We start from the raw sequence: 27847 nt of genomic DNA, 5'->3' as shown, positions 1-27847 counted from the left end.
CCACACCTGCGTCTGTCACACACGGCGGCTCACGCACTTGATGGTTCCGCTTTATTTTGGAAATGGCTGAGTTATAAATCCAGCTGCTGCGCAGTGACTCCGCAGTTTTCAACGTGCACCGTCTGCAGCGACATTGTGACAGCCCCACACTTTGGATCGACACACAATACTGAGAACAGAGTCATCGTATTTGGTCTTCAGGTAAATAATAAATGTTTTAAAGTTGCCTAAATATACCATTCTGAGCTGCTTCATCCCACCAGGAAAATACAGGGGTTTTTCCTCTTTTTAAAAAAAATTAAATACCAAAATAACCACATTAAATAAATAACGTTGCGGTGATGACATTTAAAAGTTCACAATAAGGCCAAAGCCCCCTTTCTATTTGCACGGCTGCTCAGCCCAGACCCCGGAACACTCCGGAAGGCGGGTGCTTTTCTCCCGCGGGAGCTGGGCCGTGGCCGTGGGGCCCCTCCTCCTCCCCTTTGTCTCCTTCCCTCTCGCTCTCGTCTGTGGGAGTGGAGTCGGCCTCAGCGGCGGGCTCAGTCCCGACAGGTTGAGGGGCACTTGCTGTTACAAATCGGAAAACACCCGGACGTCCCAGTGCACGACCACATGGCCTTCGCTGCCCGGACCCTCGAGGCCCCCGAGGCTGCTCCTGGGCGAGCAGGGCCGTCGGGCAGACAGCTGGTCGGACCAGGCCGGGTGGTGGCAGCACCTAAAACAGCAAGCGTGCCGCCGAGAGGTCTGAGACACCTGTCTGAAAGGGTGTGTGATCACAGAGGGAACTGTGGCCCTAAACGAAGCAGGAATAGCTCTGTCACTTTGAACACACGATACTTAGGAGACTCGTTTTACTGAGAGTGGAGAATGAACCAGGGACAAGGTCAACACAAAGAACAAACAACGGAAAGTAGCAAGAGATACAGTTAAGTGCAGCCCGCGGGTCCCGCAGTTCACCCGGGCGGCCCGTGCGGAGCTGTCAATTCATCCGGCAGCCGTCCGCACGTGGCTCCTCCCGAACTTGAACCAGACAAAGCAAATCATCCCATAGGCTAAAAACAAACAGAACTACGTGGTTTCTCTCCTCCCTGTGAAATCCACACTACAGGCCCCGTGAGTCCAAAGCTCCCGAGTGGAGATGGAGTGCTGTGAAATGCCGCAGACCCCGTCATTTCGTAAAGAAAGGAAGTACTCAAAATACTCTAATCCACATGGACAACAAAATACTGTCTCGTCTGCCAGCCCCTCAGGTCCTCGGTGGCGGGGCGGCCCTGTGCGTCCCCTCCAGGAGGGCCTGTCCTGGCCCCGCTCGCACCAGGCGCCACCTTCACTCGGAAGGACCGAGAGTCTTTGCTCGGAGTTAAAAGATGAGCGCCGGGCGGGGCGCTGCCGGAACCAGGCTGTGTGGTTTCGAGTTCAGGGGTGACTTCCGTCTGTAGGAGTTTTAAGGCCACCTGGGTTTTGTTTGCAGCGCTGACGTCAAGTCCAACCGCAGGGCCCTCTGCCCCCCGAGAGGCACGCGCCTCAGCGAGAGCAGTGTCTCCTTTTGGCACCAGAGTTGACGGTGGAGTGGGAAAGCTCTGCCGCCCTAGTTCTGGACGCCCTTCTCCCTCCCGGGCGCTGGGGGCGGGTCCACGCTCAGGGCGATGACGATGCTCTCGCTGTCCTCGGTCTTGACCCGCTTCAGCTCTGGCTGCTCCGACTGGCCGCCATCCTGGCGCTTTGTGGGCAGGGAGGCGGATGCGGACGCGTGCGTTGCCAGCACGTGCAGAGGACTGGCCGCTGCTGCGGAGAGACAGTGAGTCAGACCCCAGACACCCCCGCTCTGCCCAGAGGCTCGGCTTCTCCCTGCGGCCTGCTCGGCTCCGTGGCAAGTCCACTCTACAAGTCAGCTCTACCCACAGCTGGCATCTCTTTGTCCCTTCAAAGAGGTGACTTCCATCAAGGAGGCACGTCCCCCGGGGCGTGTAGGAGAAAGACGAGCCTGTACAGGACGACCACTGACAACTGCCACCTTCCTTCCTGACACCCCGCTGCCACGACAGCGCCTAGGGCAGAGCCCCAGCAGAGACTGACAGAGCCCCTCCACCCAGACCGCAGTCCGGCAGGGCCGAGAGGCTGCAGAACGGCCAGAGCATGGTGGGTTTTCTGGGGAGCAGGGCGAGCAGCCCCAGAAGCTGCCACCCAACACCCCTGAGGGAGACCGACACAAAGGTCCTCGCCCAAGTTTGGGCAAACGAAACTGAACCTCACTCTAACAGGTTCCTCACCACGAGCAAGTGGGGTGTGTATCAGGAGCTCAAGGAACAAAGGGGGACCCCACAGTCGTCTCAGCCCAGAGAAGCACTGATGACTCGGCCCCTTGCACGATGAAACTACGCAGCCGACCAGGCGCAGGGGGAGAGTGCCTCAGCCCCCCAAAGTCCGTGGACAACACCCCACAGCCGACACCAGCCTCAGTGGGACAAGCCTGGGCGTCTCCCCAAGACCAGGGCACCGGCCGCTCCTGCCACAGCCACTGGGCACTGTGCTGCGTGTCCTGCCAGCGCAGGCAGGCGGGCAGGGCGACGTGTCTTCCCACACAGCAGCCCCCACCCCGACCCGGGACACCGCCCCGCGAACACCACTCCCAGTGACAGGCCAGCACAGCAGTCGCCGGGCATCAGATCCAAACCCAAGAGTCTGCCGACAAGCCGCACAATGAACAACTCAAAAAGGAAGTCAACGAGACAGTCCCATTTATAAGAACACCACGCACGCCGCCTCTCCTCTAAGAGCCGAGCCCCCTCAGTCTGTTCCGTCCGCTCCACTGTCTGCGTCAGGGCGCCAGGCCCTCCCAGGGGCCACTGGGGCCACCGCAAGGGCCCCTACCCAGGAAACTCTTCCTGCGTTGGGTCCCATCACTCAAACCTCAGGTTTCTTCTCGGCTACAGCCAAGTGCCTTACAAAACGCGGGAGCCCTCATCCTCTGGGTTTTCGGAAACGCCCCTCTCGTCGGACAGCCCCTCCATGGGGACCCCAAGAGCTGACGCCCACGAGCATGTCCTGGGTGTCCTGAGAAACCTTCTACCCGCCGGAACCGGAACCCTCAACACGCCCCCAGAAGCAACAGGCGGAGGCCACCCCCATGCTCACCGCTGCCGCCCTGGCCGTGAGCGGCGGGGACCGGCACCGCGTGCGTCCCGTTCTGCGTGACCGTCTGGATCGGCAGCTGGTGCTGGCCCAGGGCCGTGTGCTGCACAATGGTGACCGTCTGCACGGGGCCGCCCTGCGCCGCCTGGACGACCCGGCTCATTGCGGGAACGGGCTCCACTTTCACTGAAACGCAGAGGAGGAAGCTGAGAGGGGCCCCACCAGCTCAGGAAGACCTGCCTGGGCCTGCGAGCTGCCCTCGCCTGCAGGGCGCCCTGGCGGGGAGGCGCTGGCTCACCTTTCACCTCCCGGTGATCCCCGTTCTCCTGAGGCTCTGCCTTCGGGGGGGCCAGCACGGCAGCCTGCGCGACCACGGCCTGCCCGGCAACGCTGGTGACGGACACGGCCGGGATCTGGTGGACGACATGCACCGTCTGCACAACGGGCGGCTGCGAGGTCGGGGTGGGTGTGGGGGCGGCGACCGTGTAGGTCACGGGCTTGATCGTCGGGGGCAGCTGCCGCTGCACGGTGATGAGCACGGGCTGACTGGACAGCGGGGAGCCTGCAGGCCAGGGAGCAGCAGTGAGACTGCTGTCCAGGGTCCCCCGCCCCCCAGTCCTGCCTCCCCAGGCCGCCGGACAGCTGAGGACACACAGACCAGGGTACAAGCCGGCAGCCTGTCCCCTGGGCCTGTCACAAGGACAGACATGCAGCGACTGGATGGGGTGCTCGCTCGCAGACCTGAACACCAGCCACTCAAGGTCCGCGCCACTCTCGCATCTTACAGCAGTTCTCCCTCCGTCCCCTCTCTCAGGAAGGACGCAGACGCGGGGGTGGGGGAAGGAAGCTGCCCACTGGGCCTGGGTGAGGCCCTGGTCCCCGGGGCGCATGCTGTCACCCCCTGGCAGGCACCAGGGGACTGGGAAGTTCGGGAGGAGGGTGGCCGAGGGCCGCTCTGCCCACAGCCCCTGCTCCCTGGATTCAGGCCGCAGAGTCAGGAGGCCGTGGAGGCAGGAGTGGGGCCCGGGACGTCCCCCATACAGCCAGGCGCCCGTCCCGCCAACCAGTTAGGAACCAGAACACCGTCAGTTTGACACGTGTCCACACTATCTGTTCTCTTCAACTTCCAGGACACACATTTTTGACTTTATACTGTTCACCAATCATTAAATGGATGTTTTTTGCTGCTAATCAATGTCCAATTTATTATTTCTTGGGGGGGGGGTCTTTTTCGTAGTTTTTAAAAAAAGATTTTATTAATTTATGTTTAGAGAGAGGAAGGGAGGGAAAAAGAAAGGAAGAGAAACATCAATGTGTGGTTGCCTCTCATGCGCCCTGCACTGGGGACCTGACCCGCTACCCAGGCATGTGCCCTGACTGGGAATAGAACCGGCAACCCCCTGATTCAGAGGCCGGCACTCAATCCATGGAGCCACACCAGCCAAGGACCTTTTCATAGACTTTTAAATGATGAAGCAACTAAGAAGCAGGTTAATTCAAAATCGTCTCAGGTGCCCACACAGCGTCACATAGGCACACTCACTGTTTTTTCCATTAAACCACAGCGTGTTAGTTTCTTGGGGCCTGGAGAACCACACTCCGCCCCTGCACATCACGCATCAGGTACGAGGCACACAGCCACCGAAGCCTCTCCCACTTCTTCTCCCTGAGCCACCAGCCCTCCCGCCAGGCCTGCCCGCGGCGCCTCACCTGGTGCACTCTGGGCGGACCGCGCCTCCTGGATGACAGCCAGTTTGGGCTGCACGGCGCCGGGCTCAGGCTCCAGGGGGGCTGGCGAGCCTTCCCGGGACAGGCTCTCGGGGGTCTGGGCGCCACTGGAGTGAGCAGACAGCACTCCAGCGTGGTTAGGAGAGGCCGGGGCACTTCTGTGTTGCCAGAAAGAAGACAGTGGGTTTGTAAAGGCGGAGCCCTCCTAAAGCTGCCTCGTAGCCGCTTAACAAGTGCATTTAGTCTTCTGCCAACCGACTGTGTCCCCTTGCGCTCACTTTCTCCGTGACACCATGATGGAGGTGGACATTCAGCGACAGGCGCGGCCATGTCCCGCACCCAGTGGTGAGGTGGCGCAAGCGGGCACTGTGCACGCCGGCGGTTCAGACTTACATTGGCATCATTTAAAAAATTATTTATGTTTATAGAGGGGAAGGGAGAGAGAAGGAGAGGGAGAGAAACAATGATCGGTTGCCTCTCACACGCCCCCACTGGGGAGGGGCCCTGTAATCCAGGCCTGTGCCCTGACTGGGCACCGAACCAGCGACCTTTCGGATTGCAGGCTGGAGCTTAACCCACTGAGCCACACCAGCCAGGCTCTTTTTTAGTTTAAAAACAGTATCCTTTAATGAAGCCAAAAATGTGTAATTTTGAAATCAAGCCATTAACCTTGTACAAACCAATCTGAGTTTAAGCAGCGACCAGGCAGCTTTAGGGAGGTTTTCAGGGCGGAGGGAAAGAACACAGCACCGCAGGCCAGTGTGGCATCGATGCAGTGCACGGAGCCAGGAGCCGGGGAGGCAACCACTGCACGGTGGAAACAGAGTCTGTGCAAAACCGCCTGACCTGTGTCCGACCGCTGGAAACACTTTTTGTTTGCCCACGTCCCCACCCCCACACTCACTCATAATGCATCTGCCACGTCCTCCGCTTCCCGAAGGGAAAGGGACTGATGCACGGGAGCTGCACTTGCTGACCGTTAAGCGAGGCCTCTTCTCCTTACCTGGACGAGAGCGGCCCCAGGGGGGTCCTGAAGCAGGGCACGCCACGCGGCCGCCGCTTCCTGAAGGCCTGCTCCACCAGCTTGCTCTCCGACGCAGGGTCCACCCTCCAAAAGGAGCCCTTGCCTGGCTCTTCCTGGGAGCGTGGCACTTTGATGAAGTAACGGTTCAGAGAGAGGTTGTGGCGAATTGAATTCTAGGAAACAGACAAACACAGAGAGTTCATCTACTTCTTTGCTGAGAAGTCAAGATATGCTTTGTTTGGGTGCCTTGCAAAGGCGCCCCCAGCAGGAGGGGCAGAGGCTGTGCCACAAGGAAAGAAGCTACTTCCAGTGGGACAATGTCAGCTTCCACCATTTTTCCAGGCAGGAAACAAGGAATGTCACTACGGTCACCTGACCTTTCCTGCCGTCCCTCCCAGTTTAGACTCACGGCCAATCCTTTAAACTACTTTCTGGAGCAGAGAACTCTAGCCATTTAAAACCAACTAGTCCAGGGCGGAGTTTCTGGCAAAGCCGCAAAGAAGAAAACCAGTCTAGGGCTGAGCAGTGTCCATCACACCTCCCTGGCGACGGCCGTGCGGAGCACTCTCGGTGTGTGGCGGCTGTCCCCCTCGACTCCTGCCCTCTCCTTTCCACGATGAGCCGCTGCTGCAGCCAGCGTGCCCAGCGCCCGGAAGGACAAGCTGCCCGAGAGCCCAGCATTCAGTTCACGCCATGCTTCACGCGAACGTTTACGTTTAAAGTTAATAAAGTCAAAGAAAGATTCTGGATCATCCAATCCTTTCTAAATTCCCCAGTTAACCTTCTACTTGACAAGCCAGCCAGGGCCTGACTTCTGAACTGCCAGAGGTGGCTCAGCAGCCAGGACTGTGATGCAGCCTGGAGCCCCCCAAAGGCCACACAGCAGGCGCCTCACTGGCGACACGCAGGTGGGCCGTGCGTGGTGAGGCCCAGAATTTCGTGAACAAACATATGCTGTGAGACTGAGAGCATTTTAATAACTGCGCGTATCGCCAGCTTGTTTCATCACGGGGTGCAGCTGATGAGCCGCCAGTACCTCTCTATCAGCTCCCCCAGAAAACCAAGTCCGCCAGCATCAAAGGCGGGAAGCAACCCCCACCTGCTGCACTCAGGCCTCTCTAGTGTGGAGGAGAAGGCAGGTCCCCAGACCGTGGGCTGAGGGGAGCAAAGCCAAATGGGGACAGGCCACCAGCCTCTCTCTGAGAACAAGACCATCCTTCCAGCTGCGGGGGGCAGGGTCGGGGTCCCACTTTCCTCTGACCAGTCTGTGGGACCCTGGCCACCCAGGTGGGACCACGGGAGTAACCAGCAAGCCCCAGTGCAGAACACCACGTGCCTGTCACTATGTGGACCACTGGGGCACACGGACCAGGTGCTGTCACACTGTCACACTGTCCGTCACCCTCGCCGCGGTCACTACAAAGGATGTTCTCAGACCAGGGAACGGCCGTGCGGTCCCGACCCATAGCAAGGGCCAGTCTGCACCCACAGAGGAGGTCTGACCCCCCCCAACCTCCCGCACAAAGGAGGCCACAGTGATAAGTGGCCCCTGCAGTTTTCCAGCCAGCAAGACAAACAGGTGAAGTGACCGCGTTTCCAAAGGTCACTTCATGGTCAAACCACGACACCACAGCTTCGAAACCATGGGCTCGGACTTGACGGCTCCGGGCAGAAAAGGCAGGTTCTTCAGAACCAGGCGTGAAGAAAAGGAGCTGCTGGACCCGCACCTTCTCTCCCCCAAACGCTGCCGGTGGCTGTCCCTTCCACCCCTCCAGTCCGCGGCCGACCAAGAGGGCGCCGCCCTCCCTGAGCTCATCTGCTCAGACCTCGCCTCTCCAGGGCAGCTGGTCTGCCCAGCGACCCGCCCGCGGCACGGAGCGCGTGGCATCGGAAGTACTTAGGGAGAAACTCAGGCGCAGGACAGCCGTGGAACACCTTCCAGAAGGGAAGTCCAACAGGCAGGGGCGGGCAGGGCGGGCAAAGATCACGCCCTCGACTGTAGGAAACCAGCTCCGGTCCTCCCGGAGGCGGAGAGCCCCACGTTCTCAAACTCTTCACACTCACCACAAACACCTCAATTCTGGACTGGGCAAACTGCAAGGACAAACCCTGAGAAAACATTCCGGCACAGAGATGGAAGCAAGGAAAGAACACGCCGTCTCCCCAGCCAGGGTTGCTCTGACCGCCTGGCTTTATTCTAGGCTGCCCTCCAGACCAACCAGGCAGGCGCCACGGCGCACACGGAGCCAGGGCCCATAGCCGTCCAGAGGGCAGCGGCGGGCCCCCGTGAGGTCTCGGGCCAGGTATGGCAAGAGTGTCTGTGCATCCCAGGGACCTGACTCTGGGCTAGGACGCACCCCCACGGACACCTCCCACCCGCCGGGAGGCCAGGACACCACCTGGAAATCCACATTTTACTTTTTAAAGAGACTGTGTTTATTTATTTTTAGAGAGAGGAGAAGGTAGGGAAAAACATCAACATGTGGCTGCCTCTCGCATGCCCCCAACTGACCTGGCCCGCAACCCAGGCACGTACGTGCCCTGACAGGGAGTCGAACCAGCAACCTTCCCGTTTGCAGCTGGCACTCAATCCACTGAGCCACACCAGCCAGGGCTGGAAATCCACATTTCTAAAAAGGACCGTTTTGGTTATTTTTCTCAAAAGAGAAGGGAACAAGGCTGCAGAAGGGAAAGGAGTTCTATCTGAGACGGGAGGGGTGACAAGGGGACCAGGTGTTCCACGTGCAGACGCCTTCAGGGGAGCAGCTCAGAGACTCACAGGACAGAAAACGGGCCATGCAGCTCAGGGCTGGGCAGCTGCGGACCAGGAGGAAAGAAGGGAACCGAGAGAACGTGTTCGCGACATCAGGAAGGGCCGGAGCAGGAGGTGTGCCCTGCAGGTGGTGTGACCACCCTTACGACCGCCGTCTGGACTGAAAAGAGGTTTCAATGAAAATCAGCGTTGATGACGGAGTCTGACATGAGGGGGCCTGACCTGCAGTCCGGTCCGTCACTCTGCTCCAGTGGGCTGTGAGGTCCGCCCTGGGGAGGCTGCCTCACACTGGCCGCGGCCTTGGCACCTGGGCCGCCTTTAGCAAGAAAACCTGTGATACTCAGAAGCAGTCCTCACTCACATGGATATTGGGAACCACGGGATACAACCGCAAGGGAAACGGGTCCTTGAGTCTGGCCAGCGACTCGAGAGCCCTGAGGCCTGGCTGGCTGTCTGTGCTCAGGAGCTGGGCTCCCGGCAGCCAGCAGGGGGGTCCTGCTCCTCTGCAGCACAGCCTGCTGTGCGGGTGCAAGTGCGGCAAGCCCTGCGTGGCCCCTCGTGCAGCTGTGAGCAGCCTGCCTGCAGCAGGACGGGACCCTTCTCTGTCCGTGCAGCACCCTCCAGGCGCAGGCAGGGCAGGGAGGCCGGGTCCCATGTGCACCTCGCCCCTAGCGGCTCCGGCATGACCAGAACCCCCGAGAGGACACCGTGGGGCCGGATGGCAGAGTCTTCACTCAGACACGTTCACACACCTGCAGGCAGGAGGACAGGTGCGCCGAGTCACACAGATGGCGGCCCCATCACTCGGCTGTGGCTCACACAATCCACTTTCCACAAGATCATTTCCTCCTGGAGCCTCAGAGGGACTCGGCAGCCGTTTCCGGGCACGTCGTGAATTTGAGAGTCATGAAGGCGCGTTTCTCCTCCTCACTAAGCCTCCGGGTCCCCCATCTGAAACGCACCCTCCTCCTCCTCACTGTCCGATCTCTCCCCACACAGCGACGCAGGAAAGCCACAGGCTGGGGCGGTCTGACAACGGAGCGACAGCGGAAGCCTACACGATGGATGCTCTGCACTGACCGCAAAATGTCCTCCGAGAGGCCCGGGTCCCGGACACCCCAGGCATGGGCTGAAGTGCAGGCGGACGAGCAGGTGGGCTCCCCACCTTAAACGGGCAGTGTGGCGTCCACATGTCAGGTCCCAGCCGGCCGAGGAGATGCCTTCTGAAGAAAGGCTTCCTCCCCCAGTGCAGCAGCTTGCAGCCCACCTCCACTGAAGCCCACCTCCGGGCAGACTCCGAAAGCTACGAGCCTCGGCCGACGGACATGGGAGGCGGGACAGAGCCAGAGGGAGACGTGAGCTGGGCTCTAACTCTCCTTCGCTTCAGGCCGAGCGGCTGCACTGGAGCAAGAGAACGACCCCCACACCTGCCCCTTTCCCACCGTGGGCGCGTCACAGCACAGTACGCAGGCGGAGGCGCTCGCCTGCCACCACTGCTCCTTCTGCTCGGCACAAGGGGCCAGAAGGAGCAGCACTCGCAGCCGCGGTGTCCCCTCTCAGCAGGCGGGACCCTCACTGGTCTCGGTACACCTTTGCCACTGCGCCCTTCCCAGACCCACAGCCTGACCCTCCTCCCCGCTGCCCCCCAGCATCTGCGGGGCCCCTGCAGGGCCAATGACAAGTCGGCGCAGGCTCACCTGCCAGCCCTTGTCGGCGGTCCGGTAGTAGGGGTAGTTTTTAGTGATGTGTGTGTAGATCCCGTTCAGGGTGAGCTGTCTGTCGGGAGCCATGGTGATCGCCTGCACGATGAGCTGCGCGTAGGAGTAGGGGGGCTTCGAGTCATCCTGCACAAGGGACAGAGGGAACGCTGTTCAAGCTACCACACTCCCACGGCAGGCTCCAGCACTCGGGGTTCTGGGCTTCAGGCACGTGTGTCTGTGCACACGTGCGCACACGCACACGCCACCCTCAGCCTTCGCGACACAGCGCCCGTGACCTCACAAGGAGCAAGGGCTGTCCTGTCCCCACGGTCTGCGCCCGGCCCCACACCCACTCGGACCCCGCGCACTCGCGGCCCTGCTGGGGGTCCCTGGGCGTGCCGGCCACGTGACGGCTTGGGCTCTGCTTCAGGCTACAGGACGGTTACCTTTGGGCTGTCTCCGCCCGAAGCATCCTTCTCACTTTCTGGCTGCGAGTTGTCAGCCATTAAACTGAGGTCAGACGGCATCACACGGCCCATTTTGTACCCTGAAGACCCTGCTCCCCGGGGGCTGGACGGGCAGGAGTTTGCAGCGCTGTGAACGAGAGGGGACCGTCCTGTCAGTCTGCCCCAGAGGCCGCGGGCTCCGACTGCAGGGACAACCAGCTGTGAGCAAGAGAACGTCAGCGCTTACCATAGAACCCTGGGCCCTCCACCACCCCGAGGACCACGCGGGGCCGGGACTCGTTCCCACGTGTCGTCTCATGGGACTGTGACACAGACTCTGGGGGAGGTGGTGGCCCACCTGTCACACCAGTGGGGAAACTGAGGCTCCGGACAGGCCAAAGACAGAGCCCCTGGGGAGCTGAGGACAGGTTGTGAAGGACGTGCCCACAGCCATCACAGAAAGGTCCGGGAGAGCCTGCAGCGGGGAGGGCCCCCGACAGCGCGGGGCCCGGGGAGGGCCAGGCCGAGCACACGGCGGGCGTGGTGAGGGCAGCAGGAGCAGGGACACGTGTCACCGCACTTCCTTTCCCAAGGTCGGGCAGGGGCACCAGGAACCCTGCCTCCTAACCCGCGTGCTGACTCAAGGCCACTTCGCCTGTGACAATTTGCTTTTCTGAACAGAATCACACTGGACAGAGAAGGGGCCGTGAAAAGGGAAAGAGGCCAAGAAAGATTGTTTTAAAAACCTGGTAAGTCAGAGAAAAGTATGTATGGTTAGATCTCATCTGTTTGGGGGGAAAGCACAAATATTGCAAAAGTAAAGGAAACTTCTGGGAAAAATACCTAAGAAACAGTAGCTACCTCCAAAAACCTGAACTGGAAATGAGGCAACGGAGTGAGGGTGGGGCTGGGGGCAGGGGCACCGGGAGAGGCCGGGCCCACCCTCTGCAGCCCCCGACTCCATGCCGCAAGTCCATGTGCGCCTACCCAGGACCAACCACGTGTCGGGAGGACAGAAGGCCCGCATCATGGGACATGCACGCCAGGACCCGGGAACCAGGGACGTGCCAGAGGCATGGCCGTGGGGAGGACAAGCGGCCCGGTGGCTGGACAATGGGTATGGGAAAAGCAGGTGCCCCCACCCCCCGGCTGTCCTCCTGTTCCACCGGCGCGGGCTGGCCAATGCTGGCAACGGCAGACACCAGGGGCGGAGGAGAGGAAAAGCAAGGAAAACAGGCTGGAGACGGGCAGAGGGCAAGAGAGGTGGGCTCAGGGGCCGACCCCGCCCTAAGGATGCCACCCACCCGCCTCCCGTGAGCTCCGCTGGTCTCTGCTGCTCCCACTGGGGCTGCGGCCAAGCTTGGGCTCTCCGTTCCCTGTGCTGGACAAAACCGGCCTGTGGCTTCACTCTCTGGTCCCTTCACCCACGCCCAGGGAGGGGCTGGGGCCACTGCCCCAGCACAGTGGGCCTCCAGCTAACCAGAGAGCATGGCAGGGGCCGTTCCGGAAGCCCACAACTCTAAATGCCTGGCTGCCGGGGTCCCCTTTGGGCCCTCACGAGCTCCCCGCATGCAGGGTCCCTTGAGGACCAGAGGAGCCCTTCCCTGCCCCCACCAGGCCCTGGACAGCAGGCACCTGGCTCTGGAGATGAGTAGGTATGAGCACTTCACACCCAAGTCAAGCGTTACTCACAGGTAAGGCACCTAAATACATCTTCCATTCTCCCAAGAGAAAGAACCTAAAGGGCCCCACCTGCCTGAGCCCCGCCCCGAGGGCACAGCTGGCCCGGCAGCCACAGGGGCCCCATTTCAGCTGTAGGCGGCCATCTGAGGGCTCCAGGACACTCGTCTGCAGGGGCCTGTGGCGGCTCTGACCTGAGCCTCGCACCTTGTGAGCGCAGCAGGACCCGAGCACTGTGCGCAGCCTTCCCTGGGCCCGCTGGGGCAGCGCGCCCAAAGCCATCACCCTCCACTTCCCAGGGGGCCCGTTCTTTCTGACGCACAACTTTGTCACTTCACTGGGGTCCATGGGACCTAACTCGTCAGTCCAAGAACAAGTCACCAGAATCGACACAAAGCTGTAGCAAACGAAAAACACCCTCAAAAAATGCAAATGAAAAACCCGGACTTCAGACGAACAGACAGACCGTGTGCCCCTGCAACTCACATGCAAGTAACAACAGTCCCCAAGTGAGACAGGGAACAGTGGTCACAGCACAGGGGACCGAGAGAGCGAGCAGCGTTCCCAAAGGAAATTGAGCGCCCCGGGCCTCTCCCTCCTCTCCTGCCAGCCCCTGGGGGGAGGGGAGGGAGCGCCTGAAGGACAGAGGCAGGAGGGGAGTTCAGCAACCTGGAGCCTGGAGCCGTACCTGATGGTCCCCGTGGGGGAGGGCAGGGGGCTGAGGAGGTGGGCCATGGAGTCTGGAATGCTGATGGTCAGGGGCGAGACGTGGGCCTGCGCGGGCTTCCCCGGGGACGCAGGCGCCTCCGGTGGCTCCCTCTTCTCACTGGAGCTGGACAGGGCCGTGAACGTGATCTTGATGTTGGTGCTCGGGAACCGGAACGTGCACCTGGAAGGGAGCGGCCGCTGTCAGCACCGTCTGCGCACAAGAAGGCGGAGGGCCCTGCCCAGAAGCCCCTCCAGACGCCCTCCCACGCGAGGGGCAGCCCGATGAACGAGGCCACAGCCCAGGCTGCACTTCAGGGCTGCACAGCCCCGGCCGGACAGGGAGAAGAGCAGCAGACCCAGAGACACTCACACAGCACTGTGCCGTCCAAAACGCACGTGTGACTATGTTCCAGGGCTCGCAGCAGACTTAAAACAGACCCGAACACGCTAACTCCCCATTAGGCCTCTCAAAATAGACACGCAAGTATCACTGGGTCATGAAGCAGAAACAGAATTGTGTGGCTGTTCCTTATTTAAGAAAGAAAACTCATTCCTATTCGTTTAAAAAAAATCAGCTTTTCCACTGAGCAAACAAGAACCAGTCATGTTGAATTTCAGAGGAAAAGGTTTACAATTTAACACTCTGGTTCACCTTTAATACAGCTGCCTTTTTGTGACTCAAATAAAAAAATAAGAAAAGAAACGTAAGCCAAACGCCTTCAAAGAATACAAGTTAAAAATAGCTCCACAGACTCCTGGTCTCGAGTCTGGACGTCACACCAGTTACAAGCGCCTGATTCGGGGACTATTTATAGATGCAGAACGCGGGCCGATGGCACTCAGCCAGCCCCGCTCACCACCCTGTCCTACTTGGGCGCTCACCAAGGGAGGGTCCCTCCCACTTCCCCGCCATCCTCAAGGGGACACTCGCCTTCCCCAGAAGCCCCTTGCTCTCAGGTCCCTTGAGGTCAGTCCTCGGTAGCAGGGTCCCCAACCTCTGGGCCTGGGAGGGGCAGGGCCACGCAGCAGGGAGCTTGAATCGTCCAGAAACCACCTCCCCACCAGCCCGTGGAAAAGTGGACCTCCACAAACCTGGTCCCTGGTGCCACAAAGGTTGGGGATCGCTGCTTCGGTGCCTCGGAGGCCAGAGCAGGACTGAGAAGCCACCGCCCCTATACCTCCCCTACTCTCACACTGGTGCTCCTCCTCACTCCTGTGCCGGACTCCCGGCTATTCCCCCAACGCCTGACGTCCCCACACCGAGACTCCGGCTTCCATTCTTCTCTGTCCCACCTGGGCCGTGACCTTCAGCCCCCCCAATTTCCTGCACACTAGACCCTATGTCCCACTGCCCCCACCCCATGCCGCCCGTCATTCTCGCACCAGCTCCCCCCTGGCACTCCCTTCGGAGTGCGACTGAGTCTTCCTCCCACAGACCAGGGGCCCTGGGTCCAGAACATTCCAGCAGAGCCAGAGAACTGGTGCTGGGGTTTCTAGCCACACGTGTGACCAGCAGCTTCCCAAGCGGCAGCCCGGTGCCCCAGGGTTCTTCTTAGGCTCAGGGAAGAACTGTGTTTGTGGCCCTGCCCCTGCTTGCTGCCCCGAAACCCCGTGAGCGCAGGGGCCCGTCCGCTGCTCTGCACGCTGCTAGGGGCCAGGCCAGGCCAGGCCGGGCCGGGGGCGGTGGCGGCGGCGGCACCAGCAGCGCTGTGCTCACTCTGCTTCTGCTGTGCCTTTCAGGCACACGTCGGCCGGGCACATTCACAGGGCGGACCACACAGAACCTCAGGGACAGCACCGGAGCGAGGGCTCCACACCCAAGTGCGAAAATGAGGCCGACGCCCAAACACACAGTGAAAACCACCACCACCCCTGAAATCCATTCTGTGGGCTCCACGTAAGGGGGGGCCCCAACAAACCAGAACTCTCTGCCAGAGGGCGGCCCCTGTGGTTCAGGCTTCCCCTTCCAGCTGAGTGTTCCAGGAACCATCCGCATCAGTGCGCCCGCTGGTGGTGGTGTGAGAGGCCGTGTTTGGCTTCAGCAAATTTTTTTGTTTTGAAGACTCAGCATGTTCGCCTGTTTCCTGACAGGTGAATCACAAGCGCACCTGCCCACACCACCGAGTATTCAGCAGTTTTTGACCAAAATGGCATAAGCCCTGTGCCCCACTCTCCGTATTCACCCAATCTCACCCTGAATGGCTTTTTGTTCCCGAGATGATAAAAGTCCTCAAAGGGAAACGTTTTGCTGATGGGGAAGAGATGAAACAAAAATAGCAGAAGCACTAAAATCCATCAAAATCGATGAGTTCAAAAACTGCTTTAAGCAGTGGAGAAAACTTCTCTACAGGTGTACTGCATCAGGTGGACAACACTCTGAAGGTGACTGAAGCTTAAATGTGTAAGAATACACACACACTTTTTAATAAATAAATTCCACGATATTTGGGGTCCCCCCTCATATACCAAGTTCAAAGCAAGCAAAGTCTGGGGTTCGGGACAGTGCTTCTGAGGCTGGGAGGCTGCTGACATGCAAGGTGCCCCAAGCAGGGACAGATTACCGCCTGGGTTCTCCTGAAACTTTAAATTTCACATCTGGGCGCTTTTCTGTGTGTAGATAATACGAAAAACAAAAAGAAAAGCAACTGTGAAGAATGACAAGACTGGAGACCAACTGAAAAGACATCGAAGTCCAGCTGGGTCACGAGCGATGGGGGAGGAGGAAGGGAGAGACAGATGCGGGAAAGGTTCACATGGGGGGTCTGGGCAGGTCAGTGGCTGAACGCAAAGCAGCAGAGTGGACGAGGAGAGGGCGCAGCCGAGGTCCCGGAGCACGGACGGCTGAAGCAGACAGGACTCTGGGACCGCAGGCTGGGCACTTCAAAGCTCCTGAGGCCGGCCACCTGTGCGCCTTTGCATCCCTACCACGTGACTTGCCTTCGGGCAGCCTCCGAGCCTCAGATGGTCCATACCCCCCTGTCCGTAATTTCTGAGAAGCACACAGCTCCAAAACCCTGACCTGAAATCGGGTGGCAGCCAATCCTGACCTGAACTGAGGAGGAGCTAATTATAGCCTTTAATTATCCCACTTAGAGTGTTCACGTGTTCTGCAACAGCAACCCTCCTGTGCCGGGCGACAGGGTGCTGGGCGTGCACGGGTGCCACTTCCCCGACCCGAGACCCACGCCACCGGGCCCCTGTCCTCCGGGGGCTCATGCGGGTCCTGCGCTGCCTGCTGGTCTTGGCGCGGCCCTTTCCCTAAGGATGTCTCCAGAAACACTTTAGTTTACAGGGAAATCAGATGGCTCACTTCAAAAATAGCGAATCCACTAGGCCACTGGCCAGAGTAGAATATCAGTTATCACTTTTGTTGTTGTCAGTGGCAATGAGTGAGCACAGCACACACACTGAGAGCCATCAAAGAGTAAAACAGCAAGGCCCCCCTGCCCGCAGCTGCCCACTGGCCACATGAGCAACCACGGCGCCGAGAGCAGCTGACTCCAGGGGTGTCCGCCCCCAGCACAGCACCTCCACGTAAGTGACACCCCCGGAGGTGACCCCAAGAACCCTGAAGAGAGACACCCCGTCTAGACACAAAAAGCTCTTTCCCTTCCGCCTTCTTGGTAACCAAACCGCTGCTCTGGGCATGGCTGACCCCCCAGTTTGGTCAGACTCCAAGAACGGCCAAACGCAGTGTTTCCTGTTTGTTTTTGAAGAACGTCTCTTCGGGGAGTCTGGCACCCGTGACAAAGGGCCAGTCTGGAGGACACTAGGCTCCGTGAAGCTGGCCAGAAACCATGGGACGGCTACCGTGGGGCTCCACGAGCCCGGAGCAGCCAGATCCCTGGAGGCAGGAGCAGAGGGTGGCGGCCGGGGCTGTGAGGCCAGTGTTCTGTGGGGGCCGAGCGTCGGTCTTCCGAGGAGACAGTTCTGGAAGCGGTGGTGGTGCTGTGATGGTTGCCAAACAGCGTGGATGTGCCGAATGCCACTGACCCGCACACTTGACGACAGTAAAGACGGCCCTGGACGCTGTGGCTCCGCGGGCTGGGCACCCTTCCACAGCAGAAAGGTCACCAGTTCGAGTCCTGGTCAGGGCACACATCTGGGGTGGTGGCTTGTCCCCAGCTGGGGGCACATGAGAAGCAACCAATCATGTTTCTCTCTCTTTCTCCCTTCCTGTCTCTCAAAAAGTAAATAAATAAAATATTTTTAAAACAGTAGATGGTACATATTATGCTATATTTTACAATAAAAAACTTTTAAAGAGCACTTAAAATTGTGTCTGGAACTCAGGTAAGCACTCAACAAATCTCAGTTACTGTTTTTTCTTTCTTTTTAAAGTCGTTTTGTCAAAAGAAAAAAGACAAGCCAGCATGGGAGAAAACATTTGCAGAAAACACATCTGGTAAAGGACTGTTACCTAAGACACACAAAGAACTCTTAAAACTCAAGAAGAAAACAAACCACCTGATTTAAAAACGAGCCAAAGATCTGAACAGACACCTCACCAAAAAACACACACGGGTGCCGAGTAGGTCCGTGGAAGGACGCTCGTGTCCCGCCCTCGGGGAAATGCAAGCTGAGACGAGAACGCCGGAACCTGAGGCGCGCACCCACGCCGCCTCGATGGCGTTGTACAGGTGGGGGGCGTCGGGGTGTCAGACCCCCGCCCTCCGACTCCTCCGGCTGACGCCGACACCATTCCCACACTTCGGTTTATCTGGTGCTGGCTCGGTCTCGGAGTGAAGTACGGAATTTAAATACCAAACAGGATGAGACGAATTCGTGCAAATAAAAAACCTGTTGTAGTCTGGCTGGCAGATTTTCCCACCCTCCAATTAAAAAAAAAAAACCTCCATTTATTTATTTTTAGACAGGAAAAGGGAGGGAGAAAGAGGGAGAGAAACATCGACTGGTTGCCTCTCACCGGCCCCAACCAGGGGACCCGTCCTGCAACCCAGGCCTGTGCCCTGACCTGCAATGGAACCTGTGACCTTTCAGTTTGTGGGACGACGCCCAACCCACTGAGCCACACCGGCCAGGGCCCTGTCTTCCAATTAATGGCTCTTTCTTGACCTCGAGTAGGGCTTCGTGGTTAAACAGACAGTCAAGGAAGCTGGACGTAGGTTTGAACCTCGGCTCTAGCATTTCCAAGCCTAAACTCTCACCTACAACAGGGAAAAGCATCAATTCAACGGAATTCGCAGAGCGAACGGGAGCAGGAGCTCGGCTGGCCAGTGGTCAGTGCGCCCAACCTGCCCGTGTCCACGCCTGCAGGGGAGCGCCTCGGCCACTGCTGAGCAGCGCATAAGGCACCACTGAAAAACACCTGTAATAACTTAAATGCAAAGTGACTTATTTTACGTTAAAGTATAAACACCTTTAAGACATCAGGCACTGGGAAATACTTCTTCAACCAAACCCCTGTTATTCATGGTCTTGGCTTTTTCCGGAGGCATTTCAAAGAAAATGAAATCAACACTTCACAAGTACACAAGCACTGAGGAATCTCACGCTTCCTGGTGCAACACACAGACCCAGGACTCACGAAGGGCAGCCGGACAGGTTCACCGAGAAACGGCGTGTCTGACTTCCCCGTTCGTTTGTACTCCGGGTAACTCAGAAATGCTTTCGCACCGCACTTCCCTTTTTAAAAACGGGAAAATGAATCTGATTTAATTCCAATGCTGTCACATCACTAAATCCAGGAAAAAGAACTGAAATTTTGTAGTCAGTGAAGAATGAAAACTAAAAGATGTACGTTTCTCCCAAAGAGCTGGTCACCGGGAGTGACTTCAAGCAAGGTGGCCAGTGGGGCCCCGGGCTCTCAGCCCCGCCCGACCCCCTCCCTAGCACACGCCCTGGACAAGCAGCAGCTGCTGGCAGGGCCCATTTGTGAAAACCCTGCAAAGCAACAGAAGTCTGTAACCACCAGGTGCTCAGCTGGGAAAGGGGCATCACGGGGGGGCAGAGGAGTTGTAGGCCTTGGTGCAGGAGCAAAACAGTCTCGGGTGGGCACAGCCGCAGCTGCCCCTGGGGGTGGTCTCCCTGGCCGCGGGAGCAGAGCCTGGCTCTCGGGTGGTCGCAACCCTCAGAGTCTGGGACAAAACCCTGCTCCAAACCCGCCGTGTGCTGCCTGAGGCAAAGGCTGCGGGGAGTCCCTCCGAGAAGTCAGGGCACTCCACAGTCACAGTGCACGCTGGGAGAACGCCCGGAAACTCGGAAAGCCACACGCACGCCCAGGGCAAGGTCCGTCCTCACAAGGAGAAAACCCCGGGCTGACTCCCAGGCACAGTGCCCCACGGTCTAGAGCTGAGAGGGGGCTGGCACAGAGGCCACTCACAAAGCCTCAGAGAGGGGCAAGCCCCTGGTGCTCCAGGAACTCTTGGTCAAACACCAGCTGAACCCGAGCCCTGACACAGGGCTTCAGGGGTCACGGGGTCAAAGCCGACGCGTGACCCGGGTGGGACCGTTATGGGGGGGGGGCGTCACCAGGTGAAAAGGGCCCCTTCAGCCTTCAACAGACAAAACCAGCAAACCCCAGGGAGCAGGGGGAATCCGATTTCCAGAGCTACTACAGTTTTCAACAACAAGAAAACCACGAAGCGCGAACAGGAAAGTATGACTCAGTCCAGGGGGCCAAACGATCACACAGAAGCCATCTCTGAAGGTGAGACTTGGGACAAGCTAGACGAAGACTGCAGAGCAGCGCTGTGGCATCAGGAGAACGGTGTGAACGGAACGGGCATAAAGAGACAGACTGTACGAAAAAAGTGAAACAGAAATCCTGGCACTGAGAAGCACAGTAACTAAAATGAAAACTTCACCAGAGGGGCCCTACTGCGTGTCAGGGCTGGCAGAGGACAGCGTCACGGCCTTGACACTGAAGGAGGAGGAGCACACAGAGGCTGAAGGGCTCCAGGGACATCAACGCGAAGACCAACCCACACGACGTTCCGGGAATCCCGCCGTGTGAAGAGAGGGGCAGAAAGAATGTCTGCGGAACTAACGGCTGAGAATGTCCCAAATGAAAGACGGGAACCTCCAAGTCCAAGAGGCTCAGCAAACTGCCGTAGGGCAGGTGCAAAGCGCTCACACTGAGACGCTAGGGTCAGACCATCGGAAGACAAAGGGAGCCCCACGCTCTCTCCTAACGCGCAAGGACTCGCTCAGGGAGGCCAGCGGTGGATCCTTCCCCAGAAACCAGGGGGCCCGGAAGACAGCGGGGTGACTTCAAATTTAAGGGCTACAAGAAAACACTGCCAACCGAAAACTGTATCCAGAAAGCTGTCCTTTGAAACTGAGGAAGAAATTCAGACACCCCTCAGTGAACAAAAGTTGAGGGAGTTTGTTAACATCAGACCTGCTCTGCAAGGAGGCTGGCAGGGAAACCCTTCCGGAAGATCGGCTCACAGTCCCTCAGTCCCTCAAAGCCACTCGCAGACACACAGACCCCAGCCCCCCCCCCCCCCCCCCCGCGAAAGTGACCACGTGAGAAAATGCGGGGCATTCGTCCGGCGCACCCGCGAAGGGGTGATCTGTGACAGCAACATGAGTGGGGGTGTGGTCTAGCGCAGACTTCTGTGTGTTTCTGAAGTTCACGTCAATTCGAAACAAACTTAAATATAGGATGGTAAATATAATTGCCACGGTAAACATAAAGTATCTTGAAACATACACACAAAGGGAAATAACGAGAGTCAAAACTATTCACACACACACATCAATTAAACATTAAAAAGGCAGCTGGGTAGGAAATAAAAGACAAAAAAGCTGTAAGGCAAAAAGAAAAGAACAAAATGACAAAGTCCTTTCTTCTCAGTAATCACCTTAAATGCAATGAATTAAACTCTCCAATAAAAACACTTAAGACAAGAAATTTGACTTTTTTCTTTAAGGAAAGAATATTACTCCTTGTTCAGCGACTCCCCTGTGTCGGGCAGAGGTGACCCCAAACAGCCCCATGAAGCCCAGGAGAGGTCCTGACTGTGCGGACAGGACCCCGCGGCTAAGGACGGAACAGCGCACGGTCACCCGGAGCCCGTGCAGCCGCCCTGGAGCCCGTGAGCACCCAGTGCCTGGCACTGCCCACGCTTAGCCCACCCGCAGCACGTCCTCCGTGGAGAGGGCCACACAGAAGGCACGACAAGCAACCTCTGGGGGGGGCTCGCATGTAAAGCCCCAGGATTACCCACAGGACAGAAATGGGACCCAGGACCGACCTCCCGCCTGCTGGACACCAGGTGCTGAGAGACGCCGAAAACCAGCCTTTCCCAGGCGGGCTCCTGCTCGACCCGCAGACACGCACTGACTCACAAAGGCTTGGTCAGCTGCCCGGGGCTGCTCAGCAGCCAAGCCGGACGCAGTCCCAGTGGCCTGAGCCGCCCCGACAACTCTAACCAAGGCTCGCGACACCACACTCCAACAAGCGGTGCGTAAGTGCAGAAGCCACTCACTGCACAAGTGAAAGTCGCCTGTTAATTATGATTCCCAAAGTACTAAAATCGTTTTTAGAAAGTTATTCATAAAAGCAAAGCCCTTCCCCCTAGAGGTACACCAAAAAAGAAACCCTAAAGAGTGCATGCGTGGTTCCTGGGGACTCGAAGTTACAAAGGACTAGCTAGCGCCCTGACCAGCGTGGCTCAGGGGTTTGAGGGTCGTCCTGCAAATCGAAAGGCTGCAGGTCCGACTCCCGGTCAGAGCACAAGCCTGGGTTCCAGGCTTGGTCCCCAGTCGGGGCACATGCCAGAGGCCAACAATCAGAGTTCCTCTCCCACATCAGTCGATGTTTCTTTCCCTCTCTCTCCCCCTCCCTTACTCTCTCCCCAGAATCAATAGAAGAAAAAAAATTTTTTAAAGAACTAGGTATTTAATTGAATAACAATAAAAAAAAAAAAGAACTAGGTATTTTTCAGAACTGTGACTAACATATTCGCACCAAGAAAACGCATACTCGGAAAAACTACTTTTAATACAGAACAAAACATCAACGACAAGTAGTGTATTAGTGGAGGAGGAGCTGTTTTGACTAGTGGTTTGGTAACACTCTGTAAGAGGGTGGGGAAGGGGAAGGGGAAGTAAATGTGAAGCCACCAATCACACTGACGTGAACTCAGGACGGGGCTGGGAGCAGAGGTCAGAGCTGGGCCACCCTGTGAGGGACAAAGACGTGCTCCAGCCTGGGCAGCCCCGGGACAGTCTCCCCAGACCTCCCCAGACCTCCCCAGCAGTTCTCAGCCAGAGGAGCTAGCAGGCGCCTGCCCCCCTGCAGCCCAGGCTCCATGCGCTGGAGGCGGCAGGGACAGGTCCGCCGCGGCTGCCACACAGCGGGCCAGTGGTGTCTTGACCAGGATGCTGCCGCCCCACAGCGCGGTCAGGGCATCTCTCTTCAACTACAGGGAGTGCCCTCCGTGCCCCTAGGCCTCCCCCACTCTCCCTCCATCGTCAGTCGTAAGTAACTTCTAAAAACATGCAACACAAAAACAAGAGGCCCCTTGGGATAGTCTACTGTAACATAAACAAAAAAAAAGCGGGGGGAATTACACAATCATTGTGAATTTGATTTTATCTACATGTCTACCAAATCCAACCTCGCAGCCTCCATCAGACAGACATCGGGGTCTTAGCAAGCACCTGGCGGTCCTCAAGGCCACAGAGGGGTCCCGGGCCAAAGTCCCAGGAACTGTGCAACCTGAGGATGAGGCAGCGCAGCCCACAGAGCTCTCGGGTCCCACGGTCCAGGAAATAGTGGTATTTAGCTACGCGCGTGGGCAGGTCCAGAAGGAGACCAGGCAAAGTGGGAACAGAAAACTCAAAGAGGAATCGGCACGGACAGTTACATTTAAACTGCGTCTTCCTCCATCTAAACCAAACAGCTGCAAAACTGATGGGCATAACCCTAACACCCTCCAACAGTTCAGACACGGCGAAAACACAGTATTTTTAAAGCATCACCTTTGTACTCAAAATGCTGTAATACTCTGAAAATACCCCCCTGCAAACAAAACAAAACAAAACAAAAAAACCCCACTAAGTCTCCAACGTACTTGTACAGGGTTTTTCCATTCCCCGCCTGGCCGCCGCCAACAGTGCGGGCCGCCGGGTGGCAGGGAGCCGTGTGGAAACCCATGGTGAGCAGCCCCACCATCGCGTGGACATCACGGAGGCATGCACGCCCCTGGGTGGCCCGGCCACAGCCCCCTGGGCCAGAGGGTGTGGCTTCCAGCTCCCAGGCCGCAAACCCACAGAGCCTGTTGGGCTACTGCCCGCAGCTGCAGTGCGGAGGTAAGCACTTGTGTGCCTGAACACATCTCAGCAGAGAAGAGCGGAGTGAAAACGTGGCGTGAGAGAGAATGGCTCACCACGCAGCGCGCTCACCGCAGCTGGAGCTTCAGGGCGCAAAGCTGCTCTGGGGGGGCCGGGCGGCCAGTGGAGGGCAGGCCGGCCTGCGATGCTCCCGCGAACCACCTGCAGGCCTCACAAACGCTGGACACCAAAGCTACATTAACTCATTAAAAGTTTTTCTTTAATTGTAACTGAATAAAAATAAATTAATTAATTAAATTTTTTTTAAAAAAATTTCTTTGTTCAGCAAATTAACCTATTCTACTGTAACATTTTTACTTTATAAACTTTTACAGTATTTTAAACATTTCAATTATTTTGTAACAGCAGGTAGTTTAAAATACACACTGTACAGCTGCACAAAAATGTTTTCTTTCTTTATAACCTTATTGTCTACGTTTTTTTCTGCTAGAAATTTTAACTTTTTAACTTTACTGTTGTGCTGCAGCGTTCCGGTTGGACTCTGAGACACACACACCAGCCTAGGCTGACCCAGGGTCAGGGTCATTGGCAGCGCTGTCTTCCTCCGCGCCGTGTCCCACTGGAAGGGGGCCGGTGGGGGTCAGGGACACTACAGAGCTGCTGCCTCCTGCGACGCCCTCTCCTGGAGCAGCCCCTGAAGGCCCTGCCTGGGGCCGTTCTCGGGACCACTCTCTCCACAAATACATCCAGGCCAGTCTGCTGGGTCTGTTTCTCTTTTTCCGACACAGACGTGCTTCCGAGAAGTCAGAGCACCGTGCACGGTCCTCTCTGCTAAGGAGAACTGCCCTGCACTGGGTCCATGTTTTCAAACTTTCTAAGGAGCTTGCTAAGATCAGAAAACACCCCTGCTAGCCCCTCACTGGGAGTTTTCCTGGCGTTCTTTGTCCTCACCCGCAGCTCCCTCTTCTCACCTCTTCAGCTCTGTGTCCAGTTCCAGCTCCAGCATCAATCAGCTGCTCAACGTCGGCCTCGCCCGCACCCAGCGATTCCCGCTCTCCGCCATCTCCCCTTGGCCCCGCTGGTGTCTGCAGCTCCTCATCCTCGGCAAACCCTCAAGGTCATGGGCGAACCTCCTGAGTGTCTGCTTCTGGATGCCGCTCACACGCTTCTCGGTCCCCGGTGCCGGCAAGAGCTACGTGACCCTCCAGAATCAGCGACTTCTCAGCACCCTCCTCAGCTCGGAGGCCTCAGAAGCTGCTGTAATTCCCGGATCCATTTGCTCACAGAGGCATCGTGTGGAGAAGCGCCACTTCTCCTTCAGATACCCACGGCCGATAAAAGGAGGGAGCCAGAGCACATCGAAGGAAGAAGCACCTAGAAAGGCGCGCCCCTCTCCAATCAGCACTCGCTGTCCTGCAGGTCAGGAGGCCTCCTGGAGGAGGGGCGGCCCCAGGAGCTCGCACGGCTCCTGCAGGACACTGGCAGCGCGACCGGCCGGCAGGCGGACGGCCGGGCTTGCCCTGCGCCTGCAGAGTTTGTGTGTGGAGCCTGCAGCACAGCCCCAAGCAGGGCTGCCCGCCCTGAAGAGCCCTGGAACCGGGCACGGAGGCGGCCTCCGCACCAATAAGCACCCTTTCAGACGCCCCTTTCGGAACAGGGGGGTTCCGTCCACACTGCACACTGGCTCTGGGAAGTCACCTCCCCGCACACCTGGGGTTTCCCAACAGCCCAGCTGCCTTCACCCCAGCGAGTGCCGCACACCGCTCACACGCCCTAGGCGCTGAGTAACGAACGGTTCCGGAACCACATCGCAGCTGGGCCCAGCCTTCTCCGTCAGCACCGCAGACGCGTTCTTGGCCCTAGCTGTGGCCGCAGGCACTGACAGGGGCAGCTTCTGCGCTGGGTCTTCATCCCGGGTCACCAGCAGCCTCCCCGTGTCCCTCACGGCCCTTCTCCAACTTTTGTTCATCCTGCCGCTGCAGTGACGCAGACCCTCCGACGGCTCAGAGACCGCAGCTCGGGGGAGCAGGGTGCTGAGTGGCGAGTGTGCCCGCCACTGGCCCCCCGCCGCCCGGGCTTCCATCACTCAGTGCAGCCACGTCCTGGAACAGCGGCGCGGGCTTTGCAGTCTCGGGGGCCGCAGGAGTCAGACCGGTCAGAGAGACCACACTCTAGTGAAGACGCGGGTTCTGTCAGCGGCGGCCCTGTGAGAGGGCGGTGGGAGCGCGGCGTGGTCAGCTCGTTCGCCAGCAGCAGGCGCCTCCCGTCCTCCAGTACTCGTGCGCCCACTGCCGTCTCCCAGGACCACCTCGCACCTGCTACAGGCGTCTGCCGTTGACCGAAACGTGATGCAGCGCAAGCCTGCGTTGGTGACAAACCCCACGAGGAACCGGCTGTGGCAGCAGGCCAGCACTGCGACCCCCTTGTCACAGCCCCTCACAGCGCGGGGAACCAAGACCACGATGCGCTGGGCCCGCCCCGCTGGGGGCTCGGAGGCCCCCTGGCCCCGTGAACCACACACGCGCTCAGTGACTCCACCAGCGCAAGGGCCCCGCTGTGCCAGCATGCCCCCAAGTGTCCTGTGGGGAGGAGACTCGGGGGAGGAGACAGGGTGCCCCGGGGGAGGACGGCTGCTCCACAGCCAGTCCCCACTGAGCATCAGCCCCAGGTGTGGGGACTTCGAGCAAGACGGCGGCTGAGGAAACCAGCGAAAGTGGAGTTCCCTACAGCAAACCCGCCGCGCTGGGCCTGCCGCTGGGTGAGATGCACAAGCACCCTGCCCCAAGTGACAAACTGCAGCGGGCGCCCGCGTCTGACCTCCCTGAGGACCCCCTCCCCTGCCCCCGTCGGAGGGGACCAGACAGGAGACCAAACACACACTGTAGACAGGGAGTCAAACTCACGCTCGCCGGGGCCACGTGAGCCTTGCGGTCGCCTTCAAAGGACTGAATGTAGCTTTAGGGCTGTGTGAATGTAACTTCTCCTTAACTAGGGGCAAGCAGCTCGGCGCTGCTGCCAGGGAGAAACAAGGTGCCGGGCTGGACTCGGCAGGCGGGCCTTGGGTTTGCCGCCTGCGCTGTAGAAACTGACGCAGGCTCGGGAAGGTGCTCCCAACGTCCCCACAACGTCCCCACAACGTCCCCACAACGCCGTGCTGGGGCAACAGCAGCAACTCCTCGCCCTGCACGCCACCCGTTTCCAATCACAAGAAGGGCGCCGCATGCCGCCCATGTGCCCTGGTGTGTCGGTTTGAATTGGCAAATTCAAAACCCTCATCAAACCCCGGGACCGGAGGTGTGGGAGCTGATGCGGGAGCTGAGTCCCTGTGCTGAGACACCCTGAACTGCTCCGAAACCCAAACCCAGGAGAAAACAGGACACACAAAAGTGGCAAACAGACAGACACTACCCAAAACAATAAATGCTTCCATTGAAAGCTTCCTTATCTTAGAAACCCTTGTCTTCGTTTTTCAGAAAAACCCCAACAAACCTTTTCTCCTCAGCAAAGCAAGAATTGCTGCATTTTCACAGGAAAAAAGGTGCCGGTGCTACAGCATCACCACCCCCTGGAACACGCCCACCGTGCACGCACGGCGCTGGCCCGGATTCTGCGCCCGCAGCCCCAGGCGGGGCCGGCTGGTAAGTAGGGGACCGTGAGCAAACGGGAGCCACGTCTGACTGGAACCCTGTCACCAGGCGATCAGCACGGGACACCGTCCCCACAACAGTGATGTCCTAAGTCAGCAGTCAGCAGGCTCACGTACATGGACACGCAGCCAGCAGTGACGGCTCTGTGCCGTTTCAAGGGGCACAGACACGTGCGGGAGCTGGTCCCCCCTGGGAGGCGCAGCAGGGAGAAGGCTGAGTGGGAAGACGAGCCGCCGCCCACCACTCTGGGCCCCCACCCCCACCCCCGGCACCTCGCCCCCCCCCCCCCAGGGACCTGCAGGGGGGCCCAGGTTCGGGTCTTTACTGCCCCGCAGAAAAGAAACCTTGGCCGGAGTTTCAAAAGTCTACGTGGTTCTGGTTCGTTAAACTTCACTCAAAAAGCCGGTTAAGAAAGAAAAACAATGTGGGTCAGTTGCCAAGTTCTACACACCAGTGATGGCACCCGCCAGTGGCCCTCCCATCAGACCCCAGGCAGAGCACGCGTGTCCCCTGCCCTGCCCAGCAGCACCTGTGGTGAGGAGGACGGGGGACGCGGCCCTGGGCCACCCAGGCAGACCTCCAGGCCCATCTCCATCCTTAGGTCCTGGCGGGCGGGGGGGGGGGGGGGGGGGGGCGCCTCTTGCAGCTGAAGGAACTTCACCCTTTGCTCAGGACTCCGAGAGGACCCATCCATCTCGCACACGAATATGCACACGGAGCTGTGAGCAAGCCCAAGAGGG

At 58.6% G+C, this 27847-nt stretch overlaps 1 protein-coding gene across 3 annotated transcripts in view; it reads right to left on the bottom strand.

Annotated features, from left to right (window-relative positions):
• Positions 1–29: 29 nt before the first annotated feature.
• FOXK2 (forkhead box K2) overlaps positions 30–27847 on the bottom strand; it is a 32029-nt gene continuing 4211 nt past the window's right edge. Inside the window, exons 1-9 of one of the 3 annotated variants that reach the window (XM_053910773.2) lie at positions 24432–27301; positions 13175–13375; positions 10807–10954; positions 10358–10504; positions 5867–6060; positions 4846–5021; positions 3434–3697; positions 3139–3321; positions 30–1788 (exon numbers count right to left, since the gene is read on the bottom strand). In XM_053910773.2, the coding sequence (XP_053766748.1) occupies positions 1592–1788; positions 3139–3321; positions 3434–3697; positions 4846–5021; positions 5867–6060; positions 10358–10504; positions 10807–10954; positions 13175–13375; positions 24432–24466 (1545 nt within the window). In that variant the 5' untranslated portion in view covers positions 24467–27301 and the 3' untranslated portion in view covers positions 30–1591. Of the gene's footprint in view, positions 1789–3138; positions 3322–3433; positions 3698–4845; positions 5022–5866; positions 6061–10357; positions 10505–10806; positions 10955–13174; positions 13376–24431; positions 27302–27847 lie in introns of those variants that run through there. The other 2 variants (XM_053910772.1, XM_024553814.3) reach the window with 2 other exon arrangements.

This window comes from Desmodus rotundus, chromosome 9 (genome assembly GCF_022682495.2).
Source record: "Desmodus rotundus isolate HL8 chromosome 9, HLdesRot8A.1, whole genome shotgun sequence".
Taxonomy (NCBI): Eukaryota; Metazoa; Chordata; class Mammalia; order Chiroptera; family Phyllostomidae; genus Desmodus; species Desmodus rotundus.
The sequence above is the reverse complement of the archived record's forward strand: the minus strand, read 5'-3'. Positions and strand labels throughout refer to the sequence as shown.